We start from the raw sequence: 16,678 nt of genomic DNA, 5'->3' as shown, positions 1-16,678 counted from the left end.
GAGTTGATGGAAAGTGTGTCTTGACACACTTCCATTATGAACACAGTTTCCATTCTGGAGTTGTGCATATGCCTAGAGTCACCACACCAGTATGCAGCCACTGACACACTGTCTTCCATTGCTCCTCCCTGCTAAACTGCTTTCACTGAGAAAAACTCTGACCAGACAGCATCACTGCATGTGATGAAACGTGATAAGAAATTAAAAATCTCTTAAGGAGCTGCTTGTCTTTATCTAAGGATCTATAGGTTTAAAATTAATAATATTATTCACCCTGGATAATAGCTGTGACATGAAACACAGCTTTGTATCATATATTCTAAAAAAAAAATTTTTTAAAATCCCTCTTTATCTTGATCAATAGAATATTAGTGGCTGAGAAGCCTTCTCCATATCTCAGTAGTTCTGTTTTGAGGGGGAGGTAAGGGAGTAGGACATACATCCTTTCAGCATCCCATATATAACACACTTGGGTAGTTAGGTGTATGCCCAGTGTGAGTTATGTGTAGTCTGGCTAAACCAGGGAGTAGCAATATGTTCTCTATATTATTGTCCTTGGCTCATGTCTTTGAACATGTCCAGAGGGGTGTGACCAGGAGAGTGAAGGATTTGAAATCCATGCCATAGAGGAAAGGTTGGAAATTGTTTCCATCTAACATAGAAAAGAGAATATTTAAAGAGAATCCACGACCACCTTCCAATACATGAAGAACTAGTGATCTGTTCTGTGTGGCCCCAGATTGATGAGTGGCACTCTCATAGACATATGTCCAGACCAATGCAAACAATAACTCTAAAAACTGGAGGGGGCTCCTCATAGGTGATTAGTTCCTCATCACAGAGGATTTCAAGTGGAAGCTTGATGGCTGCTTCTCATATGTTACTGAGACAAATTGTTTCCTTCTAAGACTCATGCAATCTAAGGTAATATGAAGTGTCATAGATGACCTATGGGCAACTGACCAAACATTTGTGCTACGTGCCAATGGGGAAGGGTATAAAGGGAGATTTGCTTGTTTAATCAGGCTAGGATCAGGTGGAAAGTGCTCTCTCTCTTGTAATTTATCTCATGACAAGACAGATTTTTTTTTTTTTTTTTTTTTTTTAGGATCTGCTTAGAGAAAATGGGGTAAGAGCCCAGCTGGTAGGGGACGGATGGTTATAGGTGGGAGAAGACTCAAAGACAGAGGTGGAGTGGTTGGATAATGTGGATATTAAATAAGCTTGCCTAAGTAAAGGGTGTAGTTCAAGGGTGAGAGGAGTCGAGAAAAATTGGGCCATCAGGAAACAATAGATCCACATAAAAGGATAGGAAAGACAATAACCATTTTAGTGGTAAGTTACTAATGCCATAACCATAGATGCCCTCAGCCCCCACCCCACAAAGTGGTGCCATCGTTGACTGTAAGTTCTTCTCCGTGGTGCTGAGAATAGAAAAAGGTGAGTACCTTTCATGATGGAATTTTATATGCTCCCCAAGGCCTGGAGTCAGTACACATCTTCTCATTGATTTTCACATGATTGCTTGGGGGTTCAATACATTCTAAAATTCATCTTACTATATATGTTCTTTCCCTTAATTTTAAAGCAATGAGTATTTTCAATATAATGAATTGATTATCACTACCTGGTTAAAAAATTTCCAAGAAAATTCTTATTGATAAAAATCTTTTACTGACATAAATATTGGTGTAAATGCCTTTTCTCCCTAAAAGAAACCCATGTCAGTTTGTGATGTTGTGTTATTGTATTTCAGATCTTTCCATTAAACTAGAAAGCTAACTATTTTAACCTTAAGAATTATAAATCATTTCTGAGCAAAGAAATTAGCAGATACATGTCAAGTCACCCAAACCACATGAAGTTTAGGTAGAAGAAAATTTGAATGTATTATTATTGGGAACACAAAGGTTTAGATTCCATAAATAGCAATTCCTTTTCTCTGAGATCTGGTTTATGCTTTAAAAAAAAAAAAAAAAAATCTTCCCCTAAGAATAAGTCTAAACCCTGAAAAACTAACTGTAATATCGTGAGTTCAGACATGAAAATGAGGCTGACTCTTGGCAGTATTAAATTAAAACCCATCAGTGCTCTTGTCCTGAGCTCTTCAAATAGGATCATGTTCCAGAACACGCACTCCAGATATTTTTGCTTGAGCACACACAGAATAGCATTTCAATAGGATACAGTTGTGTTCAACAAAGAGGAGCATGCTAACCAAACCAGAAAAATACTCCCAGGAACAACCTCTCACCACCAAAACAAAATTATTTTTTCAATGAGAAGAAAGCTCCTTTGTGGTTTTTAAACATGGAATGTTACCATCATGCCAGTTGTATTTTCCTAAATTATTGTTACTATTAAACTGAGTTTTAAGAAGACCCCAACTGGTGAAAGATCCATCTCTGACCAGACCACAGCACAGCATAGAATCAGCTGTTGCTTGATGAAAGAGAAAGGAGTGCTTTCAGTAATTCAGAGAAACTAACTCACATACCTTTCTAAAACCCAATCAAGTAATTGGTAATTCCTTACTCTAACATAATAGTGATACTCATGCCAAATCTGGCAATCTAAAATACACAGACATTTTGCCACCAATGCACCTCACCATTGTCCCCCAGTCTGTTTACTGTTAAGAGAGCCAGAGATATTCAAGTGAGGTCCCTGGGGTCTGATCATACTTCAGAAATAAAGGTAAGGCTCTTTCCCTGACTACTTGCTCAGCCCTGTCTTCCTTAGGCCACCCTATATTTCCTCTCCTGTTTAAAGATAAAGTCTTGAGTGTGCTAGTATAGGAAATTATCTCATACATTTAGAAATGGGAAAATATAAGTATTAGGAGAGAAATGGGAAAATATGAAAGAGCAAACAGTTTATAAAAATCATCACCACTTAAATAGAAACCCTTTAAGAGGCTGTTATCGTGCAGGTAGTCATTTCTGAGATAACTGAAGGGGATAGGGTATTAATCTCCTGGTTATCAATGGGTTAAAATTTACCTCTAAAGTTTCTAAATTCAACTCAAAATATTTAATTAAAGAAAATCTTTCAAAATACTTTTCTATGACCTAAAAATTGGGGGAAATGCAAACAGTTGCCTATGATGTTTGTGGTATCCTCTGGTTTGGGTCCTGGCCTGCTGAGAAGGCCCTCCTAGCCCCAGCGATGTTGGTTGTGGCCACCTCCGGGGTGGATGTGAGGCTTTGTGTGGATGCATTGGTCAGGCAGGTCTTGGGGAACCGTACACGGGCAGGTAGCAGAGTTCTGATCTCTAGTTTGCGTTGCTCTTACGTTTAGACACAGACTCAGAAGAACAGACCCTCCCTTTTCCAGTGCCTTCGGAAAGATTGCCGCTACGTAGAATGAGTCCTTTCTCCTCCACCCTTAATCTACAGCCCAGCTTTCCCGGGAGATCCTACTTTGATTTCCGATCCTCACCTCACCAGCTGAGCTTGCATTCCTCTTTACAGTCTCTCAATGCACTGGGTGAGCTGAGCTCGTCTGACCTTTGCTCTTGATCTCTGTGCCGTAAGGCATCTCTGAAATCCGTGTTTTGTTGTTGCCATCCATGTGCGTGGAGAGGGGGGATGAGCTAGTCTCTGTGTCTGTGGCCTGCTTCCGGTATGAGGAGCATTTGGATGATGGGGCTTTGTGTGTTCTTGTTTGTGTGGTGTTACGACCAACCATTGAGCTGTAGTCGATGTACAATGGCATTGAAAAGTGACGAGTGAAGTTGTTCTTTTTGCACAAGCTGGTACCACCATGGATAACCCGCTCTGTCATCACATGCAATGGCATAGCACGGCACAGGTGCGGGCTGAGTGAAGGCTGGGGCAGTGGTTTGCAGGCTTGCAACCCTGCTGTATCCAAGAATCCAGCGTGCCGGGGAGACTGGATCAGTGCATCCAGACTGGAGTGGTCTGATTAAACATAGACTCAAGAGATCTTTACTGAAAAAAATAAAAACACGCCAACAGCAGAATGCATCCTGCAAAGCCTTGCAAACCAGAGAGCAAAAAGTAAAAACATTTTCTGCAAAAGCCTGTGCTCACTGGCAGGAAAGTCCGTGGTGCTCATGGCTGATTCTCTTGCCTAACAAAGGGGAGGGGCCGCCACAAACTGAATTAGAAACCCGGTAACATGCCTAACTCTCAAAGATCCTAGTAATCTAAAAGTCTGACCTCCTCGAAGTTTCCCACAGCCACACAGGTGGTGACAGGGCTTTAGGGCTGATTCTATTTGTCCAGCAAATAGAATCTTAAAATATCTAAGATGCAGGCGTATTTGATCTCTTCAGGACTATATTGTAATCATGGATACACATGATACACATTTCACATTTCCAAAGGTTTATTTTGTTGTTGTTGTTGTTGTTTTTTAATTATTTTTGCTCATCCCATATCCTGGAATGAAGAAGGCCACAGCATGACAGTGCAAAAAGGACGCAGGGACTTCAAGCTCTCTTTAAAATGACATTTTTCTTTGTGCTTTTACGTTCCTTATTGTTTTTCTGTGCACTACTGGCTTTCAAACATGCCTCGTCATGGAACTTTTTTCACTGTGTCTACTGTACTGAAATATTGTTATAGTCTTTGTAATGTATATTGTCTCAAGAATAAAATGAAATGTGGGGTTGGGGATATTTAATGGGTGTGTTTAATAGCATTGTTCTAGTTGTATCGTTGAATCTTAAATGTATGATGGTGTGTTTAAAGTAGTGTAAAAATATTGAGAATACTTGTTTGAAAAAGATTTGCACAAGGCATGATTCATGTAAAAATTTTAAAAGCCCTATTCAGGTTCTACAAAACTGGATATGAAATTCAGTTTTTTTAAAACTCCCAGCGGTCTTTTGTCACTAAGCTCTATGAATAGGAATTAACGTGACAATTGATAGAAACTAAACATAAAAATCAGCCATGAATTGGGAGAAGATTCTTTTGCATATTAATTCATCCCAGACTAAAATAAACTAACCAAAAGTAAGGACATAATCTTTAAATTCTGTTTTCAACTTACTCATTCATCTTGTCTTTATAATAAGTTGCTTTCTTAATCCTTCTAAAATTATTTTAAGCCAGTGTATTATCCTTCACAAGCCCTGGTGGCACAGTGGTTAAAGTGCTCGGCTACTAACTGAAAGGTTGGCAGTTCCAACCCCACCAGCTGCTCCGAGGGAGAAGGATGTAGCAGTCTGCTTCTGTAAAGATTACAGCTTTGGTAATCCTATAGGGCAGTTCTTCTGTCCTGTAGGGTCACTATGAATTGGAACTGACTCCATGGCAGTGGGTTTTTGGGTATTATCCTTCAATTGTTTTGGAAATTAGCATAGAAGGGCCTTACTAAGTTGAAAAAAAAAATTAAATGATCCTTTCTCTACCTCCTAGTGCTCATTTCCACATCAGTTCCCAACACCTCTCAAAATTGTAGATCACACACCTGCCTTCCCCAACTCTGATGCAGGTTCTCATGGGGTGGGGAGTACCCAGATCTTGGAAAAGGAGGAAGAGTTAAAAAAAATCTCCACAGGTGATTCTAATATATCTCCAAGTCAACTTCCATCCCCATCAGTCCCCCTCCCCTCCCTCAGGTGAAGGACTGATGTAGTAAAATAGACTAAGAAGGAGACAATATTTTTTACTACATTCGATTCATGTCATTATTAGTAATCATCAGATGGATTTATTAATATGTGGATTATATTACCTGTTCAGTTATATATGTATCATTTAACATGGACCCAAGCCACAACAAAGCCTTTTGGCATAGCCAGAATTAGAAATGCATACAATAGTGATGTAGTGTGGAGTTTTATCAACACCTACCGACTTCTCCATTTCAATTGGATGACGGTTTCTCCCTCTTAAAACAATAAGCCTTCTTCATATGCAACCTTTAGTGGAAAAGAATAAACTTGGAAAATGGTGAAAATTTAAGCTGCAGTGTTTGGAATCAATTGGAGGAGGATTTATTAAATGGTAAGAACGTCTACTTTTCATTTTGAAAGAGAAAAGAAGCAATTTTTACCCAGCAATGTAAACTAACACAAAAAGGGCTTTGGTATTTAATGAATCAGGCCTCTTGTGACTCTATTCAATTGGTGCTTTTTATCAACCTGGTTGTTGTTTCATAGCTTTGATGTGTAGTATCTCTTTATAGGATGCAATTTTGAGCCACAGTCTGCACCTTACTCTCAATTAGGCAAGTATACTTATTGTAATTGTTATGTTTTACTTACGTGGTTGGTATGCTCAATTTCCTTCACAAAATAAATGGCGGCAACTTATTATATGTCAATAAAATTGTCTAATTGTCATTCTAACCCCATTCTAACAATTGCTCAAATACTTCAAAAAATGGAAATGGTACCTGTATTTTTTTAATGTTATACCTCGAAGAAGCTAACTCCCCTCCCCCTGCCCCAGTTTTCTTATACATCAATGCAAAGCACCCTTTATAAGCACTAAATGTGGGTAAAGGTACAAGTCAGACCACCTGTTGTAGTGTGTGTAGCATTTTAAATTGAGCCCTTTTTGGTATTAGATTATCAAAAGAAACATGTTTTCTTATCAATGTCAATTTTGCTTCCTATTTCTCTCGTCCATGCCTTTCACTTGGAATGACAACAGTTGACATTAAAAAGCTGTTGGCAGGTATGGAACCACCTTATTTTGTTACATATAGCAAAGACCAAAGTGCATGTGAGGTGGCTCACAGGTACAATAAATCAGCAATGACATCTCTCCAGAGTATGTTATTTGTAAAAGGCATTTAGAACTTGGGGCATAACAACGTGTACAAAGACATCATTCTACCTGCACCTAATATCCAAAATACCTACTGCTCCAGCAAAATATCTTACCTGTTAGTTTTAGGAATAACATGCAAAATATATTGTTAAGTTATGAAAGAAGCAATCCAACCTATGTCCAAGTCACAAACACTCATTAAAATTAGTTATGTTGCTGATAGCTTCAAAGCTCCTGAGCTTTCACTAGAGCTGAGGAAATTTTCCAAACAACTGGATTTTAGCCATTCTGCTGAAGGCTTCTTTCCTGATTTCACTCCATGTGTTTTATCCCTCCTCCATCTAGGACTCTAGATCCTAGCCTCCCTGCCTCAAGGGGTTACTCATGCGTCTTAGCGGGTCCCCTCTCCCTTTATGTCTCTGGTGCACTGTTCTGCCAGTCACCGGGTGAAGGGACTTGCACCTTCCAAAATCGATGCCACTTCACTCCCGGATCACCAGGTTGGGAGTGCAGTCTGAGTCAGGTAACCCCTGCTGAATCGGTCGTGTGTCCTCCGTCTGCTTCTGGGTGCAGAGAGTACCACTTCCCAGGACGTGCCCCTGTCTGCTCACTTACGGCCCCTTCTGGACGCCTCCTTCCTGCATGGCAGCATGAAAATGGGACACAACGCTCCTCACCCTCCCAAGAGTCTGTTATGGTGTTGAGCTCCTTGAGTCAGCCTTACTAACGCAGTTCCCTTCTGTTGTTCTCAGTGGCCTGGTTTGCATTCGACCCTGGCTCGGCACACTCTGACATCATCTTCTCCAATGACAACCTGACTGTGACCTGCAGTAGCTACGATGACCGGGTGGTGCTGGGGAAGACAGGCTTCTCCAAGGGCGTCCACTACTGGGAGCTAACTGTGGATCGCTATGACAACCACCCCGACCCTGCCTTTGGTGTGGCCCGCATCGACGTGATGAAGGATGTGATGTTAGGAAAGGACGACAAAGCTTGGGCAATGTATGTGGACAATAACCGGAGCTGGTTCATGCACAACAACTCGCACACCAACAGGTACCCTGCAGCCCCTAAACCAAGCCTTCTTCACGTTGGCTTCTGGTCAAGAATGAGAGCCCCAGTCACAGTCTTCCTCATCTCTTGCCGCAAACACCCACTTCAGCAAGGAGCTCTCAAATATCCACAACAAAGTTTGTAAGATTTGGCTCTCCGACCAAATGGTTCCTTTAGTTGCTATCAAAATTCCTAGTGTTACACTTTCCTTATACTTGGTATCGTAATGGCAAATGACATTACAAGGCAAGTTAACTGTCTAATCAGTAAAAGCCAAGTTCAAAGACTTATTAAGTAGACAAATTAAGGAAATCCAATGGGTGGTCTTCATTAAGTAGCACAGGGGTTCTATTACTCATCGATGAATCAATCCCCTCATTGCTATAACCCACCCATGGCTGGAAACTAAGGATCCCATACCTATCCATTAAAGAAAACAGTTCTGGATTCCAAACCCAGGCCTATAGTTCACCAGAAAAGTGCTTTGGGGCAAGTTAATTTTTCTGTACCTCTATTTCCAAATCCACCAAATTGGAGTAATAGTATTTTTTCCTGCAGGGAGTATTCTGAAGATTAAATGAGAGATGTGAAAATACCTAATGCATTGACTGGCACATTGGTGGCATCTAAAAATAGAAGCCATTGTTTTTCTTATTAAGATTATTATTAATACTATGACTCTGAATATAGCCATTCATTAAATCTTATAGATGCCAGCTATGATAACTTTATACTTTGAGGTACTCTCTTATTATTGAATGAATTCAGAGCACCCAGTTTGCTGGGGAAAGAGAATCTAATAATCTCCTTGAGTTTCTCTCTACCACCAAAATATAGGAAATTATGATTTAACACATACTAAAATTTTTCCCTAGACTTCCTTTTTTGTTGTTTTCATTTGGTTTGTGTTCCCTCTTCAAATAGATCATCACAAATTTCCTAGGCAGAGAAGTGCCCATTTTATTCTTGAAGATTTCCCCAGGATACATATGTTCCCATTGGTGTCTCTGGGGAAAGCGAGCCAACTGGTGGTTGGATAACTGACTCCACCATCTCAGATTTCTCTGTACACTCAGCACTGACCCTTCTCTAGCCATTAGGACTCCTATGGCCTCCCCTTCCTTTCCCCTGGCTATTTTCTATACATCTCCATCCAGGGTTGCATTATTCACTGTCACGCAGAGTAAACACACATACCACTTCAGCTTGATATCAAATTCTACTAGATGTAGATAAGCAGTTATCTTCAGGGATGTATGTTTTGTAGAACCTTCTGTCACTAGAGTCATGATACCATCACCCATGTACCATGCTTACTTTCCCTTCTAGCTTCTTTAGTTTGGAATGAAGGAGTGGGTAATAACACAATCGCCACACTATGCAGAGAAACACATTTTTAAAGCTTAACATGTCTGCTTGCATGCCAACTGCATGCGTGTCACTTGTGCTGTCATTGCTGAACCTGTGAATTAACAAGATGCAAATCATAAACCTGTCTTTTAATGACTATGTGCAGTCTGTATTCTGCATGCCAGAGGAGACTAACAGCACTTTTAAATGTCTGTGCTCTGCTGAGAGAAGGATGGAGTTCGATATTGCTGGATCACAAAGAAGGGAGAAAAGACAAATAGGCTTTTCCACGCTTAATGGCACTTTGTGAAACCATCAATGGAAGCACAATTCTTTGTAAAATGGTGTTTGTATGCAGATTCTCTAGAATCACTGTACCTTCTAGAGTGTAATTATTTCTTTGCTGGGGAGCCTCTTCTTTTTGGATGTTGTCATTTTATAGATAGCCTCTAACTTCTTGATTCAAATCAACATGTCAAAAAATTACCATCTTTCCAGAATAAGTTTTTCTATGTAATGAGTATCATAAGGCCCCAATTCCAATTTCTCATGCATATGCTTTAGGTTCAGCTTAAGTGCTTCTTTATTTTGACTTTCAAATGAAGTCATTTAGAATTTAATGATATTTAATTCACACCATTTGTGCAAAGTGTGTAACATAGCTATGGTCAGGACTCTGATAGTCCAAAGGCTGTTTGTTTTAGTCTTTTGTGTTCTGTTTTCTAGTGCTGTGGCTCAGTGGTCGAGACCCTATATAAATGAGTTCACTTTCAGCAACAGCAGAGCAGCTGTGGTTTAACCCAGGCATTCTCAACAGGGGGCAATATCTCCCCCAAGGAGGAGTGGAATTGGTTTTGGTGGGGGCCAAAAAAAAAAAAACCTCACTCTTTTTATATATAATGCACAGCTACATTTACAGTGCATAAGAGAATATACGGTGTATCTGTGCTATTAAAAGTTAATGCAGTGGGTGGGGAGTGATTAGGAAAAAACTGTTTAGGGTCCTGGGGAAGGCAATAATTTTTAAAGGGTTGAGAAGCACTGGTTCAACCATACAGAAAGGGAGTTTCTAGAATGATGACAAGCAAGTGAAACCCAATTGTTTTCTTTTCCCACAGAACTGAGGGGGGGATCACCAAGGGGGCCACAGTTGGGGTCCTCCTCGACTTAAATAGAAAAACCTTGACGTTTTTTATCAACGATGAACAGCAAGGCCCCATAGCATTTGAGAATGTGGAGGGCCTGTTCTTCCCTGCAGTCAGCCTGAACAGGAATGTGCAGGTAAGCACTATACCCTGAATTTAGAAGCAGCTTCTGATGACAGCTGCTTCAAAGGCTGCCCATGGCAGGAAAACTAATCCCTGAGAGAGGAAAGATGACAGCTTGAGGCCCAGACCAAGACATGGAGGAAAGGAGGTCAGAAAGGGATCAACGTTGATAGCAGATATGATTCTAAACCAGTACAAGTCCCTTCTTCTATACTTGGTCACAGTCCAGTTAACAGCAACTGGGAAACTGGAATTCTATTCATGGTTTGGTAATGATTGTCCCTCTGAGCTTTAGTCTCATCACTAAGTAGAAATGAAACTGTTGAACCAGCTGGCACGAAAACAAATAAAATAACTTGTGCAAAGCTCCGTGAGTGCTTGAGAAGAAGGGACTATGGAAGACTGAAGTATTAGTAGTTTTTAGAACTTCTAAGTATTTTCTCTGCACTCTTGTTCAGCTCTGCTAGGAGCTCTGGGAATATAAAATTATGAAACATAGTCCCTTCCTACAAGTTACTTACGATTTATTGTAGCTATAAAACAACAGGTTCTTCTCATTTATTCATTCATTCAGCAAATATCTGTTGAGTGCCTATAACACGCGAGGCAATACTTAGGATACATCAGTGGAAAAACAGATGAAAATCTTGCCCTCATAAAGCTTACATCTGAGTTGCAGGAAACAGACAATAAACAATAAACACAACCACTAAGTTAATTATATAGTATGTTAGAGGGGGATAAGTGCAGTGGAGAAAAGATCAAGGGCAGGGTAAGGAGACCAAGAGATCTGGGGTTAGGCAGGGCGGTTGCAATCCTAAATAAGGCGGTCAGGGTAAGTAGGCCTTGTTGCAGTCACAGGTGAGCTGGGTTTTCAAGGAGGCGAGGAGTGAACTGTGTGGCTTTCTAGGCAAAAGGCTTTCCAGGCACAGGGAACAGCCTATGCAAAGTTTCTAAGGCATGAGGGGCCCCATGTGAGCATGGAAGGGCGAAGAGGCCAATGGCCTGGGGTAAATGAGTGGGCAGGGGAAGGGGCAGATGAGTGAGGGGCCAGTAGGAGAGAGAAGAACAGTTCAGGGAGGGGTGTGCCCTACTGGCCACTGTTAGGACTTCCACTTCCCTCTTGAGCTGGGCTGCTCATGAACCTCATTCAGGAAATGGCTGCCTTAAGATAGCTAGGGCTTGAGAACTCAAAGTGCTGCGGGTGACTTTTGCCCTATTCAGAACTACAGTCTCGGGAGCTATTTTTTAAATAAAGGAGAGAAAGAAACAAAAAGAAATCATCGTTGTTTATCAGAACATGTAGTAAAAGTGACTGCAACCCAGTCAAAAAGACAGTACAGGCTCCATCACAAGTGACCCCTGTCCTTCTCATTCCTGCAACTAGATGAGGTTTTCTGGGAGGCTGGAATCTAATATTTCAGGGTTCAACCTCTCTACATTGCAAGAAAGAAAACCATAAATTGCCCAAAAGTGAGTCTCAGAAAAACTTCATTCAGAATTTTCCACACTTGCGAGTGTCTGCCTTTCAAAAAATATACTAGAGGTGCTCTTCAGTGGTTTCCAGGACATTCTGAGTATCTTCAGATAAAGGCCCTTGAGGTCTGGGGAAGATAAAGAAGCAGAGAAATGACAGATGAAATGGTTCTAGTCTTTTCTATGTAGCTATCCATTGAGGCATAGAGTTGAACAGAAATTGGTGAAACAGTATAAGTAGCCATGCTTCTTCATAACTGGCAATAATGTATGCAAGCCCAGAATGAAAGGTTTACCCTAGTTTGAATAGCCAGTGGACATGTAATAAGAGAAAAGTTGTCTCTGCTAAGCTGTTCTCCACCCATGAAGTTGGCAGTGGTCACTGCAGTGTGGCCAACAGACTTTGCTACCTACAAATCAAGGCCTGTATCTTTGGTCACAAGAAATATATTCTCCTTAGACTTCTTAAAAGAAAGTAGATGAGAACCATGTTATTAGGTGTCACCAAGGATTTGGGAGCCCACCAGGTTACCATACGCAGACTTCTACTTGGCCCTTGAAAACCGATGTTAAAGAGAAGTGAGAAAATCCCTTTTTTGTATTAGGAGCACACCCGCTGTACAGTGGGTACAGGGAAAGGAGGGTGCCTGGGGTGTCTTGCAGGACTCACAGTCTCTTTCCCCAGGTCACGCTTCACACTGGGCTCCCAGTCCCTGACTTCTACTCCAGCAGAGCATCAATAGCCTAAGGATGCGCTGTGGAGGTGCCAGCTGCCTGTTCTTACCTCCGCCCGAGAGCGACAGCGAGGAGCTCAGCCAGCGTGCAGTGGGATGAGGAGAAGGAGAAGGAGGAGAGAAAAGCTGGTCATCTACAGTCTTCACACCCCACAGCTCTGCCCCCTTCCCTTGCAGCTTCTCCACTGCTGTAATACCTGCATTCACTTCCATGTTCAGCAATTCCAACCAACACAGGACCTAGACCACCCACCGTGTCACTCCCAAATTTTGCTTTTATTTATCTTAGTTTTTTATATGTTGTTATATGTTGTTTTTTTTCTCATATCTTACTGGCAACTTACTGAACTGGCACTGCCAAGAGAAAATCCTCCTGATGACTTTTTTATTATGCTTTCTAGCAGATAAAGAGGTTGTAGGGGGAAGTATGGAAGAATAAGCTGACTTGGGAGATTGCAGTTTACCTCCTAGAATGTTCTTGTCCTGTTACTTCTCATGCAGTGTTGGTTCTGCATAGCTAATCTATGGAAACTGGATAGAATGAATCTAGCATTGTGAAGTTTTACTAATCCACTGAAGCACAGAAATATCAGCTATTCAGCTGCACAAAGGTTCACAGCGGGGTATGATAATTAGGGTAGCCTAATAATTGGACAGGCCTGAAACCCTGGCCATTGTATGAAATTGGAAAGTTTCTAGACATATGCAGACCAGGAGACTTAATGATTTGGTTCATTTATTTGATATCAATTATTAACTGAGAACCTACTATGGACCAAGCACTGTTCTAGACACTGGAGACACAGTGGTGAATAAGACAGGCAAGGTCCCTGCCCTCCTGGATCTTATATTCTAGTAGGAGAATAAACCAAAAATCAAATCAAATAATTACAAATTATAATATGTGCTACAAAGGAAACAAACAGGGGGCAAAGAGGCTCATTGGCAAGAACTTTCAGATACCCAGAATGATGCTAAAAATTCACGCATTCTGGCCATAGGACAAATGCATTGCCCCCCTCTACATACCAACTCAATGACTTTTCAACTGTGCTGTTTTAACAATGGCTCATCCCAGAGCCCTCTTTGGTAGTAATGATATTAGTCTCCTTATTTGTTCATGCTGCGATGACACTAAGCCTTAAAAATGGATGGCAGGTGTTCATTATTTTCTAGTTGAGAGAATATGCTAACCAAGGACATATCAGTAGTGACCAGAGGGAGGAGGAACCATTCTCAGTAACAGGAGACCTTAAGTTGCAGTCCGTGGCATTCACATTCTCAAGATAAACATGCTTTTCACCGTGTATACTACCCTGTGCCTGCTGCAAATGAAAATTTCATCCACCCTGCTGCCCTTCACAACCTAACTTTCTAAAGTAGTTCAAATAATGTTTGGAAGAAAATGAAATTGTCATCGCTATGACTGATAGCAGAGTTATAGTGCTTATTACTTCTACATAGAGTTTCAGATTCTTTAATCAACATGAACTTTTAGAAAATTTAGGACCTAGGAAGATTTCAGGAGGTTCTGATTAGTTGCCTAAATATTTGCCAGTGAGCCAAGCAATTCATCATGAATAAAAGATTAACGAAAAGGGAGAGGTGAGGTAGGATGGGAAAGCTAACAAATTAAAGTTTGGGCAAAAAGTCATATATGTAAATAGCTAATTATTTACTTTTGTGTTACTTTATTTAGATTGTTTCTATCAGTTACGTTTTTCTAGTTAAGTGTGCCTAATTTATTGAATGGGTGCTATCCTGTTTATGTCTGTCGTGGTTTTTCTTGGCTACAGAAAATCTCTGTTGCTGGGCAACACTAGTTTGATATTTGATTTAATCTCCAATGAGCCTCGATGGCTGGGCCGCTGTAGACTCATAGTGATTCTTGTTCTTTATTAAATCCATCCTGTTAATTAGATTTCCAGTGATTTGTAACACGTAGTTTACGCTGAATTGCAATTATAGATGCATACAGCTACCATACTAGAAAAAACTGTCACTTCTGCTGTGCCAATAAATGATTTTTATGAGACAGCATCATATGTCTCTTTAGAATTTCTTAGTTCTTATCTATTTAGGGTGACAATTCACCTTTGTCAAAGCAATATTTCTTCCACAAAATGTGATTGGAAGTTCCCAAAAAAACCAAAACCAGTTGCCATGGACTCGTTTCTGACTCACAAAGACCCCGTGTGTGTCAGAGTAGAACTGTATTTTATAGGGTTTTCAATGGCTCTGACCTTTCAGAATCAGATCACCAGGACTTTTTTCAGAGGTGCCTCTGAGTGGATTTGAACTGCCAACCTTTCAATTAATAGCCAAACGCTTAACCATGTGCGCCACCCAGGGGCTCCTTGGAAAGTCCTCAGAGCTCTTGAAAATACATGCTCTTTACCCCATTTCCCTGAGAGCACTGTCACTGTCGCCTGGTTTTCTTATCTCCTGAACCTTAATTTCATATAAAATGTCTACAGTCTGGATGCTTATTGGGGTGTGTCTCCAAGCACTGGGGACTTATATTAACAAAAGTGCTTTGAAAAAAGTGTCAACCTTATCACTCAAAATAAAGTGTCACTAATTCTTCCAAACCTGGTTCTTGGCTAAACAATCCAATTGTTTTAAGATAATTACATTGTTGCTCTTACTTACATTGTCTTACCCTTTTAAAATGAACTGCCTTCATTTTTTTATTATAAGAAAAATATTACCTAACAGTAATATTTAATATAATATTTAGTATTGTTAGGTAATATTTTTCTTACAATAAAAGAATGAAGTAATATCATCTAGGTTACAGTCTCACAGAGTGGAACATTAGACAGTTGGGAAGAGATGCTGCTCTCTGCCCTCTATGGTTTCTGAACCTCCCTCTTTCCTCACATCCTACCCTGATATTTTCTACTTTTTCCTCTGTTGGTCTCATTTCTCTTCTTCCAGTTTTCTTCTCTGCTAGTCACTACCTAATGAAACACATTAACCATTCTTTATTTGTGGTACTACAATTAATGGTGTTTTGACCCCTGGCATTTCATCATAGAACTGATTAAGTGATTTGTAAGAAATCTTTCCATTTTCTGGAAATGAGGTCCTTTTGTTTCTGCCTCTAATGTGTGCATTAATCTTTTGCACACGTTATTCAACTCGCCGATAAGAACTATTCAACTCATTGAAGAAAGGTGGGCTTGCTATTAAATCGGTATTTCTGATTATGAATCAAGGAAACTATAATGATTAAACACAGGACTTCTCAGGTCACACTACCTTATAATTTATATAAATACGCTAAAGATGCCTGCATATAGACTTCAAGTATTTTTGCCAGCTAAATATCTTTGCCTCAGAGACTGTTGTTTAGGGAACCTGGGGTCTGACATACTATATCACGCGTAACTGAGGCTGCTTAAATTTTATCTTCATCTGAATAACCAGCTCTTTGGATAAAATACAGAATTTTGAGTATTGCATAATAATGAACAACAGAACAACTAAATGCGCAGAAACATCCATCCTGTCCTTTGGATTTATTTTGTGCTCCACCCCATCACAGCTTATCTTTAAAACGGCAAATTTTATGGTATGTGAAGTATACCTCAATTTTAAAAAGGAGCCTCATTGCAACAAAGAATCCCCTAAACACGAAGCCTGTCCCTTTCCTTAGAGCCATAATGGTGGAGAAAGTAGAATAACTGGCTACCTTTAAGGAGGCAATTCAAAAATTGCTCTTACATACCCTTGTTGTTGTTTTTTACCTGACATGGAGTCAGCCCCAACTCATGGCAACCCTTCCATAATGGAACAAAACACTATCCGGTCCTGTACCATCCCCATAATCAGTTTTGATCCATAGGGATTTCATTGGCTGATTTTTGGAAGTAGATTGCCAGGCTTTTCTTCCTAGTCTGTCTTAGTCTAGAAGCTCCACTGAAACCTGTTCAGCATCATAGCAACACGCAAGCCTCCACTGACAGACAGGTGGTGGCTGCACATGAGGTACACAGGCCAGGAATTAAACTGGGGTCTCCCACATGGAAGGCAAGAATTC

The 16,678-nt window shown here is 40.5% G+C and overlaps 1 protein-coding gene across 1 annotated transcript in view; it reads left to right on the top strand.

Moving 5' to 3' along the window:
• Positions 1–12,647, top strand: part of TRIM9 (tripartite motif containing 9) — a 115,530-nt gene extending 102,883 nt beyond the window's left edge. Inside the window, exons 8-10 of the mRNA XM_004370858.2 lie at positions 7,505–7,808; positions 10,274–10,436; positions 12,585–12,647. Of these exons, the coding sequence (XP_004370915.1) occupies positions 7,505–7,808; positions 10,274–10,436; positions 12,585–12,647 (530 nt within the window). The remainder of the gene's footprint in view (positions 1–7,504; positions 7,809–10,273; positions 10,437–12,584) is intronic.
• The last annotated feature ends 4,031 nt before the right edge of the window (positions 12,648–16,678 follow it).

Source organism: Trichechus manatus, unplaced genomic scaffold (genome assembly GCF_000243295.1).
Source record: "Trichechus manatus latirostris isolate Lorelei unplaced genomic scaffold, TriManLat1.0 scaffold00010, whole genome shotgun sequence".
Lineage (NCBI taxonomy): Eukaryota > Metazoa > Chordata > Mammalia > Sirenia > Trichechidae > Trichechus > Trichechus manatus.
The sequence above is the reverse complement of the archived record's forward strand: the minus strand, read 5'-3'. Positions and strand labels throughout refer to the sequence as shown.